At 37.2% G+C, this 18,449-nt stretch overlaps 2 protein-coding genes across 2 annotated transcripts in view; one reads left to right on the top strand and one right to left on the bottom strand.

Moving 5' to 3' along the window:
* LOC122532816 (dynein beta chain, ciliary) overlaps nucleotides 1–728 on the top strand; it is a 35,271-nt gene extending 34,543 nt beyond the window's left edge. Inside the window, exon 36 of the mRNA XM_043661921.1 lies at nucleotides 370–728. Coding sequence (XP_043517856.1) covers nucleotides 370–664 — 295 coding nt within the window. The 3' untranslated portion in view covers nucleotides 665–728. The remainder of the gene's footprint in view (nucleotides 1–369) is intronic.
* Nucleotides 729–9,776: 9,048 nt separating this feature from the next.
* On the bottom strand, nucleotides 9,777–11,452 carry LOC122532815. The gene is made up of 3 exons (XM_043661920.1): nucleotides 11,315–11,452; nucleotides 10,069–10,169; nucleotides 9,777–9,999 (listed from the first exon to the last, which is right to left on the bottom strand). Exons 1-3 carry the CDS (start codon nucleotides 11,364–11,366, stop codon nucleotides 9,850–9,852), a joined length of 303 nt encoding a protein of 100 aa, XP_043517855.1. The 5' UTR covers nucleotides 11,367–11,452; the 3' UTR covers nucleotides 9,777–9,849.
* Between the last annotated feature and the right edge of the window lie 6,997 nt (nucleotides 11,453–18,449).

The following is an 18,449-nucleotide window of genomic DNA, read 5'->3' as shown; positions in this document are numbered from 1 at the left end:
TGCAGGCTTGTCTTCAAATGCAAGCTGGTCATTTCGAGCATCTTTTGTAAAAGCAATTAAAACAGAAAATTCATTATATCTCATAAACAAAGACAGATAGGACATATACTTCTATGACTATTTTTCATTATTTTTAGGCGTACAATCAGCTCCCCTACAAGGTGGGTCCCGCAAGTTACGAAACACCGCGACGTTGAAAACTTATTAAAATAATCAATTCTTGATGATAGAATCACAACCGGCGTATTGATTGACGAAACATTTGCAGATATAATTCCTTGCGAAAGAAAAGAAATTAATTTTTTGCAAAATAAATGATCTCGTTACATATAAGATGGTCACTAATTGAGGTATCATACTGTTTGTTAGGTCAGCTCCGAGAGACGGTGCTTATATTCATGGGATATTTATGGAGGGAGCACGATGGGACGTGCAATCCGGCGTCATAATGGATTCAAAAGTGAAAGAATTATTTCCAGCGATGCCAGTGATCAACGTGAGAGCGATCACGCAGGATAAACAGGATCTGAGGAATATGTACGAGTGTCCCGTTTACAAAACGAGAACTCGAGGGCCAACCTACGTGTGGACTTTCAATTTGAAGACGAAAGACAAGCCTGCAAAATGGACGCTGGCAGGTGTAGCGTTGTTACTTCAAACTTGAAATAACTGGTTGACTAAGATAGTTGCGATGAAATGAATAAATAATAAATTGAACGAAGAATCAACACGAGGATGAAATTTTAGTACGTGAGGATTTAATTTTAGAAGCAAAATAATATCATATTCGAAACGGAGAGACGGATATTCTGAAATTTAAATCTAACTCGAACTTGATTAGTTCTCACATTTATACAATATCATTATAAATTATTTGCAGACTTGTCAGATCTTTTACTCGCAGAACAAGCTGATCAAGTTTGATCGTTTAAAGTTTATAGACGCACCCTGTACAATAATCGCTGATGTGATTGCAGCATCATACGAGTTTCGATGTCGAACTTTCAGTAATTAATAACCGGCGACGCGATTAGCAGTGTCATTAATTTTCAATGGTTAGTAACTCGTGACGTCACCGAGCAACGTCGTGTAACATTCAGTAGTTAGTTTTAAGTAGTTTGATTAAGTAACGCGACTGTGGCCTCGTCTAATCTTCAGTAATCTACGACGTGACTTAAACAGCGATTATAAATTTTCGAAAGAAGTTCAGCTTTGTTCTAAATTGTTCAGAAATTCAGAAAGTCAGCACCTTCAGTCACTTTCGAAATTAATATACAGGATGTCCATAAAGTTCCTTTACAATTTCAAAAATTTATTACGAAGCCAAATGAAAAGACAGATAAGTGGAAATTATTACAAAATGAGACATATATATTTAAGTCTCTTTTTACCTAATTTAATATACTTCTATACGGGCACCATTAGTTGCACGAAGTACATCAAGACGGTACTCGATTTCTTACACGATCAATGTTTTCCTCAGATGTTCTTGGTCGTCCACTCCTCCCTTTATCGAACACTGTCCCTGTCTCCATAAATTTCTTGTGCTATGCACGAATTGATGGACGTGACGGATGGATCTCTTCCATTCTTAATTCTGAAGTTTCAACGAGTCTGCAGATCCGATTGGATTTCAATAAACCACGATACACACTGTACCTTCTCTTGAGGAGTAGCCATTTTGTAAGAGGTTCATTTAACAGTATCTTATTCATCAACAGGGTACTTGAAATGCAATGTGATAAAAACCTTGATAACCACTGAGTACATATCAACAAATCTGATGAAGATATCTCATCAATTGCCTTTGCAATAAATTTTTGGAATTGTAAAGAGACTTCATGAACGCCCACATGGGGTTATGTTAAAGATATCGTGTATCAGACAAAGGTACGTGACATCATTAATCTAAAGCAGAAGATCACTGATGCCATTGCCACCATTGATGAGAGTATGCTACAGCGAACATGGCAAGAAATCGAGTACCGTTTTGATGTGCTTCGTGTAACTAACGGTGCCATATACAGGTATATGAAATGAAGCAGAAGGAAACTTAAATATACACGTCTTATTTTGTAATAATTTCCACTTGTCTGTCTTTTCATTTGCCTTTGTAATAAATTTTTGAAATTGTAAAGAGACTTCATGAACACCCACATGGGGTTATGTTAAAGATATCGTGTATCAGACAAAGGTACGTGACATCATTAATCTAAAGCAGAAGATCACTGATGCCATTGCCACCATTGATGAGAGTATGCTACAGCGAACATGGCAAGAAATCGAATACCGTTTTGATGTGTTTCGTGTAACTAACGGTGCCATATACAGGTATATGAAATGAAACAAAAGGAAACTTAAATATACACGTCTTACTTTGTAATAATTTCCACTTGTCTGTCTTTTCATTTGCCTTTGTAATAAATTTTTGAAATTGTAAAGAGACTTCATGGACACCCTGTAATATAACAGCCCATTACTGTAGCGTCGAAGGAAACCAAACAACGATTCGTCCAGCGATACCGATAAATAGCAAGCCAAGGGGGTGATTGCGGGCGGAGAGAGGACGAAGAGAGAATAATTCAAGCGTGAATCTCGAAGGACCCATCGGACAAGACAGGATCTCACGGGGCGGGCTAATCGGCCGAGAGTTAATAAACCGTAAGACGATAGAAAATCGACGCGAGGAGGTCTCCGAGGAGGAGAAGGAGGAGGGAGTCGTTCGGTTCGAAGGACACAGAGTATTCCGTGATCCGTGGAGGAGGAGGAGGGAATTATCCGTCGAAACAAAAGGTCCCAAGGATCCCTCGGAAGGTTTTTCCCGAGGAGAACGATCGATACTCGCGATACTCTGGAGACAAAACAGCGCGCCGTGTACGAAACGTTGGTCAATTTAATACACGGAGCGGAGAAAGAAGGAACCGGAGGGTCGTATGAAAAGGGAGAGAAAGAAAGAAAGGAAGAAAGGAAGAAAGGAAAAGTGGCGCGAGCCTCGGTAAGATGAAAATGCATACAGGATACAAGATTTGCCCCGCCTCGGGGACACAAAAGCTTTCGGATTGCCGTACCGGATCAAAATTGTATCGTGTTAGCGAAAGAAATTACATTTCCCGTCCGCGCGCAAGCAGAAACGATCTTTCCCTGCCGCGAGCGAAGAATGGAATCCTATCAAATATGCAGAGGTTATTAGCTCTCTCTCGAAGGAGAACGGAAAAATGTTTGCCCTCCAATTTTCCATCCGGTGAATTCACTCTCCACCGGTCTTTCTTTCGTGTCCTGCTTCCCTTTAAGACAGAAGCACGGTAAACTCCTGTTGATCAACTTGTTAAACTAATGCAGGCGCACTGCTTGTCTCGTTTTCTTCACTGGAAACTGTCCACCTTTTTTTTGAAAGTCTCTCCTCTTTCGAGACGAGCTAAGTTCTTTGTTTAAAGTATATCAAATTCTCCTCCATTCGAGAGTACCAGCGTGTAAATGTTTCGGAAGGGATGATCAGAAATCGGGGTTCCCTCGGCGATAGTTTCGTCTGTGTTAATTTAGTTGTTTAGTTTCGATGGTTATTTATCTTCAATACTCTTTAATGACGCCATTGCGAGATCTAGGCCATGATTCGACTGTATGAACTTCCTACGATAAAATGCATAGGGAAATGATAAATGCAATAATTGTCTCTGAAATTTGGAACTGTTCGTGCTATTTTCATTTCTTTTTCTATGACGAACAAATTTATAAAAATAAGATTTACTTTCCAGATGTCGATAACACCAGATTGAGTTTAAATATACAAAGTTCCTTCCTTTTTCACGTTTCTCACCATTTCAGTCGAGGTAATTATACAGACTGTTACGAAACAATGATCAAATAGATTTCAAAATGAAGTTCTTCAAGAAGATATTTCGAAATAATCGGGCTGCATCCTATTTACGTTATGTTGTCTCTCGGAAGATATAACTCTTCCGATCGATTCCACAATAAATTTCATATTTTACAAGTGAGCTAATAATTCTACACTTGTAGAACGCACGGAGCAATGTGTTAGGAGAGTTTGATCAGCCCGATACAACGGTGAAGTTCTCGCGTTCAAAGTCAACTCATGAATCCCGTTGAATCAAAGAGAGAAAGAGAGAGAGAAGGAAAAAGTGTCGGTCCTTTGCAGGGAGATCGGTGATTGGCTGCCAAACACCCTCTTCGTGATTCCTGCGGATCGATTGGCCCCTCGTGCACGAGGCTTCAATCACGGTTTTCATTAAGCCTCGCCGAACAACGGCGGCTGAAAGAGAAAGAGAGAAATCGGGATCGAATGTCCGGTATTTCGTGCGTCAACCCGGAGGAAGCTGCTTCCGTGGTGTTTCCACGTTGAGTCACGAGAGAAGCATCAATTATATAAAGACCGACCATTTTCTCGTCCAGTGACCAATGTTTCAAACTTCTAAAATTGGTATGCGACGTATATAGGAATTTTTCAACTAAAAAAAAATATTACGTTGAACGTAAAAGCTTAATTAATTGGCGGATCTGTTGTTAGATTTGACTTGTTGAATATAAGAAGAATACTCGACTGATATTGGATTTAATTTATTGGAGGGGAACTTAATTAATTTGCACGATATTGGATTTGATTGGTTGAATAAAAAAGCAGGCAAGTTAGTTTCTCTAGACTTAATGGAGGATGAAGTTTTCCTAAAAGTTACGACTAAATATAAAAATATCTTGTCTCGGAAATTAAAGAAATTTATTTATCTTTCTACAGATATGTATCTTTCGTCTAAAAATTCGAATAACGTGTCTCGTTGCATTTTCCTTCGTCCTTTCACATTTTCCAAGATATTTTAATTCTCGGTCAAATTGGATACACGTGTTCATTTCGCTCTATAATTAAAGAAAAATACCGCAGAAATGATCTGTTCTATCTAGCTGGAGATATGATGTCATATAAAACTTGCAGAAAAATGGTATCAGAAATAGAAATGGAAACTTTATTAAAACTCAAAAAGAATTTCGTGAATTTTAATACAGTTTCTATCGAGGAAAATGACATTAAATTGAAAAACGAAGATAATATTGAAATAATATTCCAGAAAATATCTTTAACGTATAATTGAAACAAAAGATCCTGCACATCAGTAACATACACTGAATTACTCTTCCACGTTTCTCCCAGATTTAAAAAATTTCCCAACAATAAAAAAAAAAGCACGATTCGATCGAAGGTAACAAACGACGCAACGAAAATTAATTCAACAAAAGAAAAAAAAAAAAAAAGAAGGAAACAGGAAAAATAAAACAGGAAAAACATTCACACCGATACCTCCCGCAGAATTTTAAAACGCGAGTATCGTTGGAACATTGATTAGGTGGTGGATATTGCGCCGGCCGTAAAACCGCAATTAATTTCCGGTTAAAACGTATCCCGACGACAGCTTAACGAGGCAATTTAACATCGAGTGGAACGATTACGCTACACACGGGGCATTCGAGCGCATTTCGAAGCGGCATAATGAGCGATCGATAACCGGCGAATATAATAAGGACGCAGAGAAGTCGAGAGGCCTCGAAGAACCGCGGTTCAGTTCCTCCTCTTTGTCAAAGAATTCTTGCCTTACCTTTGGTAATCTTCCCCTCGGGAATGCTAATTTCGGCTGGCGTTCGTTGGATCGTTCTCTCCGCGACTTTTCAATTTAACTCGCCGGGAGATTCCTGGATTTTCGTAACCGTGCACACGCACGTGGCCGACTCGCGTGTACTACCCGCATTCGTATGGAACGCGATCGTTAACGTCGCCGTTGGCTCGTTAACGTGACAAATCGCTTGTCAAGACGACGTGTCGCGCCACTCTGCCTCGCTTCGCTTTCGGATTAACCTTTGTCTCGCTCCTCTCCATCGATCGAGCTCCGACGATCGAATTACACACGCGCCTAGATCCGATGATATTGGAGTTTAATTGGATCGCTGACACGTATGGATGGATTTAATAAATAGAAGATAGATTCGCAAAAGACCAAGGGCGTACCATTGATTTTGATCTAGCATCTCTTGCGTTGCGTTCGTCTTTCTTCGGTCTTAGACATTTGATCATCATTTTGTGATTGTTTTGTTAGAAACGAATGCTACTTGAAACGAATGAGACTTGAATGACACTTCGTAAAGTATCATGAAGATTTTACTTAGTTTTGTTAGAAACGAATGCTATACGAAACAGTTCGACAAAGGGAAGCGATACTACGAGGCATTTGAACAGGAGCTCGGGAATTTCTTTTGCAACTAAATGAAAAATTAAATAATACAGATTTCAGCTTTAATTTCTGATATTTTTACTAGAGCTACTGAAATGGTCAAAATGACCAATGATGATAATTAGACACTTTATAGATATAAAACAGTGTATTTTTAGAGACTTGCAACTAAATGAAAAATTAAATAATACAGATTTCAGCTTTAATTTCTGATACTTTTACTAGAGCTACTAAAATGATCAAAATGACCAATGATGATAATTCTTATTAGACACTTTATAGATATAAAACAGTGTATTTTATAGAGACTTGAATGACACTTCGTAAAGTACATAAATAAAAGCTTGCGTACCTTGTTGTATCATGAAGATTTTACTTTACTGTATCTCCGATGGAAATTTTATGCTTCAGTCGTTGGTACATAGTTCTAGCGTTAAGTGAAAAATGACAAAGTTACTCGATACGACTCGAATTAGAACGTCGATTTCGCCCCTGAATAAATTAGGACTCGAATATATACAAAGCAGCTACTTCACGACGACTACGATTAACGTTGAACGCAATTTAAACGCAAGTGTCGTAGACTTAAATAGCGGGAAATGTAGATCGTAATAAAACCATCTTGCCTCGGCTGTAGGAGTCCTAATTTACCCTATATTTAGAGAGCAACGACACTGCTTACGTATGTACCCCAGCAGCCTGTCCAAGAAGGGTAATCCTAGCCACGGGCTTGGAATCATTAAAAATGAGCGGGTAGGAAGAGTTAACGATGCCTTTTGCCATCGTAAAAGCCAAGCTCGATTCATTTTTCATCGAGGACGTCACCATCGAGGGCTCTCGACTCTCTCGTTCCTTTGGGTAGGTTAATCATTTTTAAAGAGGCGACCGCAGGTGTCCTCCCCCTCCTCGTGACCTTATATTAAGCAAAGAAAGAGAGAGAGAGGAGGCTCGTGGAGTTTCGTAGAGGCACGCGGGCCAAGGTGGCTGCTCCGGGCCGAGAATGAAATTTTTTCGCGAGAGAAGAAGGGAAATTTCCCCCTCTCGCGCAGAGAGAGAGACACGCACCGGCAAAATAATGAAACGAACGGGCTGGCACAATTTGCTTTGCATACGAGTGACATTTTTCACGTCTGTCAAGAATCTGACGCGATCCGGTGCTGCTCCCCTATTCGAAATTAGAACCGTCTCACCGATTACCGCCCTCCTGCCTGTGAAAAACGCACGCCCGCGCGTTCCTTCCTTATTACTCGAAGGTTAGGGCATTCGCTTGACAAATCGAAGAAATCCTTCTCCAGTCCTAGGGCTAGGAAGTCCAAGACTCGCGCAACGCAAGTATACGGGCACGTTCTTCTTCTTTGTTTTCCAAAATTGTGGAAACGATGGATTTCTTGACGATTCGCCTCGTCTCAATAGTCGAATGAACTTTCGGGTTCAACCCATTGGTTGGAAATTTCGTAGCAACGTTTTGATAAAAACCCGCGATACATTATCTTGTAATACACAAAGTACATTATATTGAGTAGATTAATCTAAGACAAGCTTGTACTTAATGCATATATTGTGTCTGCTATTATATAATATACGGTGTGGCCACTGAAAAACTGATGGGTTTGAAAAAGTCACAACTTGTACATTTTTTCAATCTTTCTTATTTTCTTTTTTTGTAGAATATTATGGAAAAAATCCATTAATTATATTATTAATTATACTTCCAAATAAAAATAATAAAAAATTTAAAAAATGTCTTTGTAAAAGTTATTTATTTATATATATAAATAAATTTATATTAATATATTTATATATATATATATATAGGGTGGTTACTGAAAGATTGAATGATATAAAACAAAAATAACTTAAAATAAATAATATTATGATATATAAAATATTATAACATAATAACTTTATATATACACAATGGATATAATAATACACATATACGACAAACACAATATATGTACATATACACACAGATATACAATGAATACAATATCAATAATATATTACTGGACAGTATCATACAGCATTGTATCATTAAACATTAAATTGTACTCCCTGCACGTACTCTGAAAATTGATTTCAATCTTAATCAACATAACGATGACAGCCACATCCCATTATGACTATTAATGAAACTTCGAAATATTTCATACGATGGTGAAAGCTCTCCACGGGGGTGATTCACATCCGCTGATATGAAATGTCGTAAAGCAAATTTGCGGAAGATCACCGACGCATGATCCAGAGCGCGGTTGTTACACGTATAATTATGAAGAACGACAGTCAGCAGGTATACAGACGCGTGTCCGAGAAGAGTGCCCGTCCATAACTCTTCCGCTCGTCGCCGCCCCTATGAATTTTCCCTCGCTAATGTTGCGCCAACGCAACGAGTATATTCTTTTTCCCTCTGTCCCTCGTCGGGAGCACCCGGCGCCGATAAATTCGTCGCCCTTCGTCACCGCCTATCCTACGTATCCACCCTCTCCGCCGCATATTAATCGTCGCGAGTGCACGCTTCCGCGGGACAGCTTTTTCCCTCGAATTTGCCGCATTGCAGGCCGCGATTTCGCGTCGCGCAGGCTCGCTTTCCCTTTCGATTCTTTCTCTCTCCCCCCCCCCCCCCCCCCCCCGAGAGGGAAGGATCGAGCGAACGCGAGAGAAGGAGAGAGGGGAAAAAATTGAAAGAGATAAGAGCGGGAGGGAAGGGATCTTTGCAATTAAGCGTAACTTATTTATAGACCGAGCTGTCGAGGAGACTCCGCTTTGCGAAATCAAAGGTGTAAAGCCTTGGCAGACGAAGCGGAGTCGCAGGGAAATTAATGAAATACCGAGGAAAGATATGAAAGTGAGAGAGAGAGAGAGAGAGAGAGAGAGAGAGAGAGGGTATAAGGGGGTAAAGGTGGTTCGTTCTGGAAGTCTCCGGCTAACTAGAGAGGCCTTTGAGCGTCTGAGTTCGGCTCAGCAGATCTGTAAACCAATCAGTGACGCCTCGTCGATACGGAAGGCTAAGTCGACGTAACCGGATCGCTCGACTAAACTGCTTACTTGATTATGGCGTTAGTTAGCGCCCCGTGGCCGTTCGTCTGTGTCAAGGTGGTACCCCATCCCCTTCATTCCGATCACGTAGAACGGTCCATTGACGTTGGATGCCACGCTGACATTTAAGACACGTTTCTTCGTGTTGCGGGGACATTGATTTTTCTTTCTTCGACCCTTCACTTTATTCTTTATTTATCATTTTTCCTCTAGAAGAACCTTCGTCGTTCTTTCACCAGCGTTTCAAACATCTTTCTACCGTTTCGTAAATAATACTGAATCATCGTGATTACCATTGTGATCCGTGATTGACCGTTCAGAATCAAAATTGACGAATTTTTCTGACATTTTCACGAATGAGCAATATAATATTACACTGACTACGTTTCGTTCATCAAGTCGAAACTATAACATTTTATATTGAAGCATTTTGCATGATCGGGTGCAATTCTACATTTGTACAAAGTATGAATATACAGATAGAAAAATGTACGATGAAGTTGGTTGAAGCGCCAGTGGGATGAATATTCCTCAAAGAAAGTTTTTTATTGACACATCATTGTCGTTTGACAATGGACATTTATGAGTTGCGAGATACATTTACATTATGTATTTCTAATTTGGGACAGTCTTCCACCGGTACACATTCGTTAGTTATGAGATTTCTAGACGTGCCTTTACCACATGGACAAGGGGACGAGACTAAACCGCCAGTGACTGGACCGCAATTCTGCAAATCAATTTATTCGTATTGTTATTAAGCTGATACAGTTAATTTAATGGAATTTTGAATACTCACGGTGCTGGTGCAGTTGCCAATTGGAAACCAAAGTGGAGACGGACACTTTGGTTCGCAATTCACTTCACATCTCAAATCTACCAATGGACACTCTTGGCTAGCTGTTAAATCAAATTTTACATGATTATTTCTAAAAAAAAAAACACGAACAAAAAAATTGTAACTTCTCTACCGAATATTTCTTTATCAACATTACTAGGAATCATTTATCCATTATTTTTGTCCATAAATTACGGATTACCTCGTGTCATTTGCTTTTTAAATTTTCCTTTGCCCTATCACTGTAAGTATGAATTTGTCTGTTTTTTTTTAATATATATATACGTTTACATTTTTATATATATATTTACATGAAGAGCATAATTATACCAATGACAATGAAAAATTTAAACTGGTATAATTTCGTAAAAAAAAATCGTACAATGATCCGCTTGATCTTATTTTAAAGCGTGAAACTTCTACTTTAACAATCGTGGGTTCGTTATTCTTCGAAAATATAACGTTCGTATCATGCAGCGTGTGGAAAAGTGAGAACACTTTTTCCTGGAAAATTGTGAAAATTCAAACGTGTGCGAAAATATTAAAAAAACTTTTCGTAAGTAAATCTACCATCATTTTGAAGATTGAAGTCTCTTTGTCGCAACGACCTCTTAAAATTTGTTGTACATTTTGCTGAATATTAGAGTTAAATGATAAAATTTAAAAAGTTCCCAAAATTCTACTCTAATATTCCAGATTCAATAAAATATTAGTAAACGAAGAAAACTGTACAGCGACTTTTAAGCTCGTTGTAAAAAGAAAATCTCAATCTTCAAGACCACAATAGATTTAGATTTTTAAAATTTTTCCAACATTTTTACATGCGTTTTAATTTTCAAGGAAAAAGTATTCTCACTTTCCTATCCGCTATACGATCTAATATCATCTTTGCAAAAAAAAAAAAAAAAATTTACGATTGTCAAAGTAGAGGCTTCACGCTTTAAAATGAGATCAGATGAATCCTTGTATGATCCTTTTACGAAATTATATCAATTATATCGACAATTTTTTATCAACTTTGGTACAGTTATACTCTTCACTGTATATAAGTGAATTAAAATTTTGTCTTAATTCATTTTGTCCAGACAAAGGGAATTTTGCTAGGTTATTATAACATTTTTATTATGTTTAAGAAAATCGTTTCGTTCAGAAAAAGAGCAATGAATATTTCAAACTTTTAAATATGAATTATGTTGTAATTACTCACAGACAACGAGGACCATAGCGAGAAGGAGGGACGCTACGAGAAATCGAGACATGATAACCTTTACCAAAAATATTCGTTCGTGTTGCTTCTTTCGTTCGTTCGTTACTTTCTGAACTTTTATCGACGACGTTCTGATTTTTATACTGCAATCTTCTTGTAAAGGTATTTATCTTGCATTTATTTCATATTTTTGTTTCACGTTCCATATTTCTTTTAATAACAGAAACTTGATAAAACACCTGATATTACCGTTACTTATGCAAAAGTCTCATCAAATAATCGCACTTTTAACAATACGCTCATTTTAGATATTTAGTTGCCATTCAGGCGTCAATTTTCTCGTTCAGATAACATTTCTTATCTTTACATTTAACGAACGAAAGGTGAAACACATTACAAAAGATCACAAAACAAGGTCAAAATGTCTTTTTCAAATAGTTTATTCTGTTTCATAAATTGAAATGATTTAAGGGGCAGTTCTAGTTAATCGATTAATTCATTTGCAATTCTTTTTTCAATCAATTTATTTTTACGAATTCTATTTTTTTTTTTTTTTAATATTGTAGCCATAATATTATAATATTAAGTTACGATACTGTACAGAATTATTAACAACTNTTTTTGAGTTCGTATTCAACGTATCCTAAAGATTAAGAGAATATCGTTAACGAATTAGATAACGAACCAATGCCACGAAAACTCTCATTCAAGACTACAGAAAGCATCGTGAATAGCGTAGAACTGTTGAAGGAGGACCACGTGTTCGATCTTTTTTTCAGATAATCGAACGAGACAGAAGCAGGCTGGTAGACAGGAAGTCTGGCCCAGGGTCGGCCAACACGTCGAATATGGTGATTCTTGGACAGGTACAAGCCGGGGGAACGTTAATGGAAGGCCCGTCGTGATTTCAAGCAGTTTTGACCTCCGGTTTCCGACTTCCCTGTACGTGATTCACCAGTCGCAACTTCGTGGCTCCCGTAAATCGGTAAATATCAATCTCGGAGAAACTCACCGTTAATTCTAAGCTAAACTGAGATCTCAATCGTCGAACACGACGGTTCGTGACCGTAATAACGAGAACACTTTGTATTGGTTTCAGATCGACCGAAGATTTCAGTGCCTTTCCTCCAGTATCTTCAAGTCGAAGACAGAAGATATTGACGCAGATACGAAGGACGAGTAAAACTCTTTCGTGGAACGTGGAAACATGCCTGGGAAACGTTTGATCTCGTCTTCCTGGTAGGTGTTAATATCGAACGATTGCTAGGTAAACAAATACCGCGTTTGAAGCTGCGCCACGGAGTTTTTCAGTGGAGAAACGTGTCAGCGCGATTTTGGCGGATTTTAGCGAGATACTTGTTTAGAATCAGAGGAGGTTTATTTGATCTGCAGGCGAGATTACGACGTTTGTGATCGGTGGGCTACGTTTGTGGGACATTGCAAAGAATTGATGATAAGTTTGGGACTCGAAGAGTACGAAATACTGTCAAATAGATCTCCTGCTTTCTGTTTCTACAAATTCCTATTATTATTCTCTTGTATCATCTCGAACGTCTTCGCGAATTAATATTTAAATTAAATTAATTAAAATGTACAAAATAACCAAGCTCTGGTGTTTTTTGCAATATTTAATTGCAACCATTTTCTATCAAAAATATAATTTTGCATAAAAATCCGTTTAATAATCACTGTTCGAGAATTAAGTTTTTTTTATTATATTTAATACAATTGAATTTCTTTAACATTTTTTAAATTCTTTTTTTTTTTTTTTTTTTTTTTAATATTGTAGCCATAATATTATAATATTAAGTTACGATACTGTACAGAATTATTAACAACTTGTCCAAGGAAATGTTAAACTACAGCTTGGATTGACACTTATACAATAACATATAATACAATACAATAACATACAATAACATAGTGGAATAGCACTTTCATATCAAAGAAATTTCATGTTTCATTTTCAAGCTATGAACAAATTATATTATAAAATTATGGATCGTTTTGACATCTTTGTTAATAAAATTAATTACGAGGAAATTATTTTAGTTGTATCAATACTGACTGCTATCAAAAAGTAAAGAAATACTTTCAACACTGCTACGAATCTTAACCTTGAACAGTCAAAGAGTGAATGTTAAAAAAATTGCTCGGCTCGAAAGATAACAAGCTATTTTTCGATAGCATTCGATATTTCCACCACTCGAAGCCAATTAGTACTAAACAATTATATAAAACACAAAAAATTCTTATTAAATCGTTTCTTTTCATATTCTGATCACGTGTGCCCAGATTTTAAATTAAATTATCAGCGAGACGGATTTTAAACAATTTCCCTCACTGGGTTTGTCCAATGAAAATTAAAACAAATTAATTTGACTCGACCAATTTCTTGAGTCGCCTGGATCACTTCAATGACACGGCTGCTTTTTATTGCAATTGTATTCTTCGGTAGAACAATTACGTTGTTCGTGTAATTATTTAAAAAAAAGAAAAGACGATAACTTCCAATTATCTGAAGATCGAAAGCAGATCGAGCGCAGAAAGACGAACGATTTCCTTGCGTACCATGAAAATCCGATTATTCTCGGCTCATATACGCCAACGTTATTAACGTCCGCTACGAAATGAATCATGCGTCTACTTAATCGCATTAACGATAAGCGGTTCGTAGTAAGGATGTTCTTTCACAATCGCGAGCGCTGTCGGTCCGTAAATATTAGCTAACGATATTTTCTGGGCAAAATCTCGTGTTTACGCCGGAATTCCCCGCCAACGAGGAACGATTCTCGAGAAACGATCTCGCTGTCTCTATTCGCGGCCAACAATACGAAAGAGATAGTGTTATAATAGTACGTTAGCGAGCGATTTGCCTAGCGAAAGTTACGTCATCCGGCTATTTCCAAGTTACTTCGGGACGTCGAAGTGAATTTTACGATCAAACAGTACGCGTTGTTTTTCAAGGAATTCGCCGCCTCGTTTTGCAACGTTTGCTTTAGATTTGGATGCAAATAGTTTCTGAGAAGAAAAGATTATTAAGCGATTAAGTCAGAATGCTGGGTTACAAGACTGCAAGTTTAATAATAAATAATAAGGAATAAAATGATAGTAATTTGATCTTAAATTAAGCCTGACGACCATTTTCAACTTCGTTTCTCTGAGATTTTTCGGAGACATCATGGCATTTTTTATACTACGAAAGAAATATCGAACTAGTTAGTCGTTTCATTAGGCTAAAAATCGCATTGTGCAAGTGTCTAGTAAATTTTGTTTGAATGTGTATAAATAAATATTAGTAAGTAATATAAATATTATAATTGAATATTTTCTTAAACAAATCGTTGGTAATATAAGAAATCATCTAACAAGTATCCAGCAATTTTTCCACGATAAACATACAAATAACACATACGTTATATATAATATATTTAAATAATAATAAAATTAAATAAATTTTTTAAAAATATATATTATATATATATTAATTATAAAGTTTTTAAATAAAATTATAATATTATTACAAAAACATTTCATTAAATTAATAAAAAAAAATTTTTATAAAAATTTTGAATTTTATTCATATAAAATAAATAAATAAATTATTAATTTAAATAAAATATGAATAAATAAATATAAAATAGTAAAAATAAATATAAAATAGTGTATTTGTATGTTTATTGCGGAAAAATTGGTAGGTACTTGAACAATTTGATTGAATGATTTTTAGTACTACGTAGATCATACCAACAACTTGTTACATTGGAAAAATATTAAATTTTAACGTATGTGTTATTTGTATGTTTATCGTGGAAACATTGCTAGGTACTTGAAGAATTTGATTGAATGATTTTTAGTACTACGTGGAATTATCAACAGCTTGTTACATTGAAAATATTAAATTTTAACGCATGCGTTAAATGTAACAAGCTGTTGATAATTCCACGTAGTACTAAAAACCATTCAACCGTTCAATTGCTCAGCAATTGTCTAGCAATTTTTCCACAACGAACGTACAAATTCCCGACGTAACGATAATTGACGATGAATATATACCTGTGCACGCGAGCCGACCCGAAATTCGTCGATTTATAGCTAGTGGTTTAATACCGGTGCGGGATGGCAGAGGACTCTAAATTCCGTGGATGGAACATCGGAAAGCGGGGGCAACCCTTCGGCAGGCGGTTCTCTCTGTTTCAGGACGTTATCGCGTCTCCCACAGGGAAACACGGCCGGGCCTCCCGAGATTATCCGTATTGGGGGAGCAGAGCACGCGGTGTCCAGACAATGCCGGGATTTTCGGCTGGTTCGATGCGCCTCTCTTCCTTCCTCTCGGTCCCCGACTCCCTGCATAGTTAGCGGCATGCGTGACTCCGCGAACGGATCTCGCGGGGATTTCAAACGTGCATCAGCTCGAGCAATCCACTGATGGGAGGACGGGCGAACGTCCAAGGCCGATCGATTCGACCGGATTTCCCTGAAATTGATGGATAAGGAGGGAGGACCGGGAGAAAGATCGGCCAGGTTTCAGAGTACGTTGGTTTAGCCTGATGCTAGTTAATCTCCGTTCTCTTTCTCTCTGTGAAACGCAGAATGAAATGTTTGTGTTCGTAAATTCCAGAAACTTTCGTTTCAATTTCGATGGACGAAAGACGATCAAAAGTGAAACGAAAATTGGCAGACACGGTAAGCTAAGTTAAATAGCAAGTAGTGCAAATTGTTCTGGATGAAATAATTACCAGGAATTTCTCTAGTTACAAATTGGATCAGTTGTATAGTTGAAGCACACTGTTCCTGAGGAAGAGGAAGAATCCAATAATTGATTAAACGAATTTTCAACCTAGGTTTCTCATGGCTAATGCTGAAAAATTTCAAGAACCACAAAAAAGAATTATTAACAATTGCCAGATTTAAAACTCGTTGATTCTAGGATTCTAGGATTCTAGAAATCTATTTATATCTACCAAAAACAAAAAAAAAAAGACAAACGGGAGAAAAAGATTGCATAAAAAACAAAGTTGAAAAACGAACTATAATAACTTGTGTACACGAGCAAGTACCACCGCTAAACGAAGCGCAAACATTGACGGTAGATTGCGAAAAGAACCTGTCGCGAAGTCCTGCCGCTGCGGATTTTATTCTCTTTTTCTCCTCGCAGCAAACGTCCATGAGAAACGTTCCTTCTTTTTTTTTTCTCTCTCTCTTTCACCATTCGTGATATACAGGGTAACCATAAAGTTTCTTTACAATTTCAAAAATTTATTACAAAGGCTAATGAAAAGACAGATAAGTGTATATATTTAAGTTCTTTTCTACCTCATTTAATACACTTTTATATGGGCATTATTAGTTGCACGAAGCACATCAAGACGGTACTCGATTTCTTACACGATCGATGTTTTCCTCAGAGCTTCTTCGTTGTCCACTCCTCCCTTTATCGAACACTGTCCCAGTCTCCATAAATTTCTTGTGCCATGCACGAATTGATGGACGTGACGGATGGATCTCTTTCATTCTCAATTCTGAAGTTTCGCCGAGTCTGCAGATCCGATTTGATTTCAATAAACCACGATACACACTGTGCCTTCTCTTGAGGAGTAGCCATTTCGTAAAGGGTTCATTTAACAGTATCTTATTCATCAACTGGGTACCTAAAATGCAATGTGATAAAAGCCTTGATAACCACTGAGTACATATCAACAAATCTGATGAAGATATCTCATCAATTGCCTTTGTAAATAAATTTTTGAAATTGTAAAGAGACCTGATGGACACCCTGTATATTTCCACTCACGAGGCTCTCTCCCGTTGCCACCGTTGTTCCCGAAATTTTTCAGAGTTGAATCGTTCGCGAGAGGGACGTGGCGAGCTCCGTTAAATCTCCGCGAACGGAGATGCTTTCTTTGACCGAGCACGGGCGAATGTCATTTTTCTCACGGGTTGGCCGATGCCCCGGGCTATCGATATCATTCGCAGACTTCCGCAAGATACCGAGCGCAAACAAACGCCCGCGTCAGCCGATCCTCAGCGCGGACCAGGTCCACTTTACAGAGGGTGAATTCTCTTAACGTTTCTCTCTGTCTGCCTCGCCACCACCCACCCTCCCCCACTGCGAATCCTCTTAGCGCTTCGGGGTCGGGCAGAAGTACCTTCCAGTCGATCGATTTCCCTCGGAACGGACTCCTCGTTTTCTTCCCTCGCTCGGGTCCACCGAGTCGTTCTCTTCTTAACCGAGTTCTCTTTGATTGCCTTCGATTTGGGTTAGAGGAGGATTCGGGTCAAGTTTAACCTTCGATCGGTCGCGTCGGCAGATTCAACTTCCAGATTTTTCAGTTTCCTTTGGAACGGTTTTGTTCGGCGTTATATAACGAGGCTGTTAATTGTGGAATTAATTGTTCGAAAGTGACCACTGAAATTAATAAATATCAAGAATGCTAGAAGTTTCTAGAAAAATATTAATTCATGCTGAGAAACTGAAGGGTTTGAAAGAGCAGGAATTGTACTTGTGAGCAGGAAAATGGTGGTCATTTGGAGGGATGTTGTTTTTCACAAATAATACTGAAAGAAATCCATTAATTATATTTCCAAATAAAATAATAAAAAAGTAAAAATACATGTGTTTGTAAAAGTTATTTTTGTTTCATATCATTCAGTCTTTCAGTGACCTGTATTTGATATACGTGCGATATTTATTTTCTTAGAAATACCTATAATAATAACTAATAATAAATAATAATAACAATTAGAAATAATAATATACATATTTTTTTTTTAGAAATACCTTTCGTCACTAAAATATTGAAACGGAAGGAAAATAATAATACACATATAGACATATAATAGTATACATATTTATTTTTTTAGAAATAATAATTGGAAATAATATATATATATATATATATTTTAGAAATACCTTTCGTCACTAAAATATTGAAACGGAAGAAAAATAATAATACACATATAGACATATAATAATATACATATTTATTTTTTTAGAAATATCTTTGGAAATAATAATGCATAAATAATAATAACAATTAGAAATAATAATATACATATTTTTTTTTAGAAATACTTTTCGTTGCTAAAATATTAAATCGAAAGAAAAATAATAATATATATACATACATATAAT

Source organism: Frieseomelitta varia, unplaced genomic scaffold (genome assembly GCF_011392965.1).
Source record: "Frieseomelitta varia isolate USP_RPSP 00005682 unplaced genomic scaffold, Fvar_1.2 scaffold_475, whole genome shotgun sequence".
Lineage (NCBI taxonomy): Eukaryota > Metazoa > Arthropoda > Insecta > Hymenoptera > Apidae > Frieseomelitta > Frieseomelitta varia.
This window is presented reverse-complemented; position numbering and strand designations above follow the sequence as displayed.

What these genes read in the sequence shown, in the direction of transcription:
- LOC122532815 (XM_043661920.1), bottom strand. Translation starts at nt 11,366, where the DNA reads ATGTCTCGATTTCTCGTAGCGTCCCTCCTTCTCGCTATGGTCCTCGTT. An exon ending in CGCTATGGTCCTCGTTGTCT is followed by an intron (nt 10,170 to 11,314) that starts GTGAGTAATTAC and finishes TTGATTTAACAG; the next exon opens with CTAGCCAAGAGTGTCCATTG. An exon ending in TTGGCAACTGCACCAGCACC is followed by an intron (nt 10,000 to 10,068) that starts GTGAGTATTCAA and finishes ATTGATTTGCAG; the next exon opens with AATTGCGGTCCAGTCACTGG.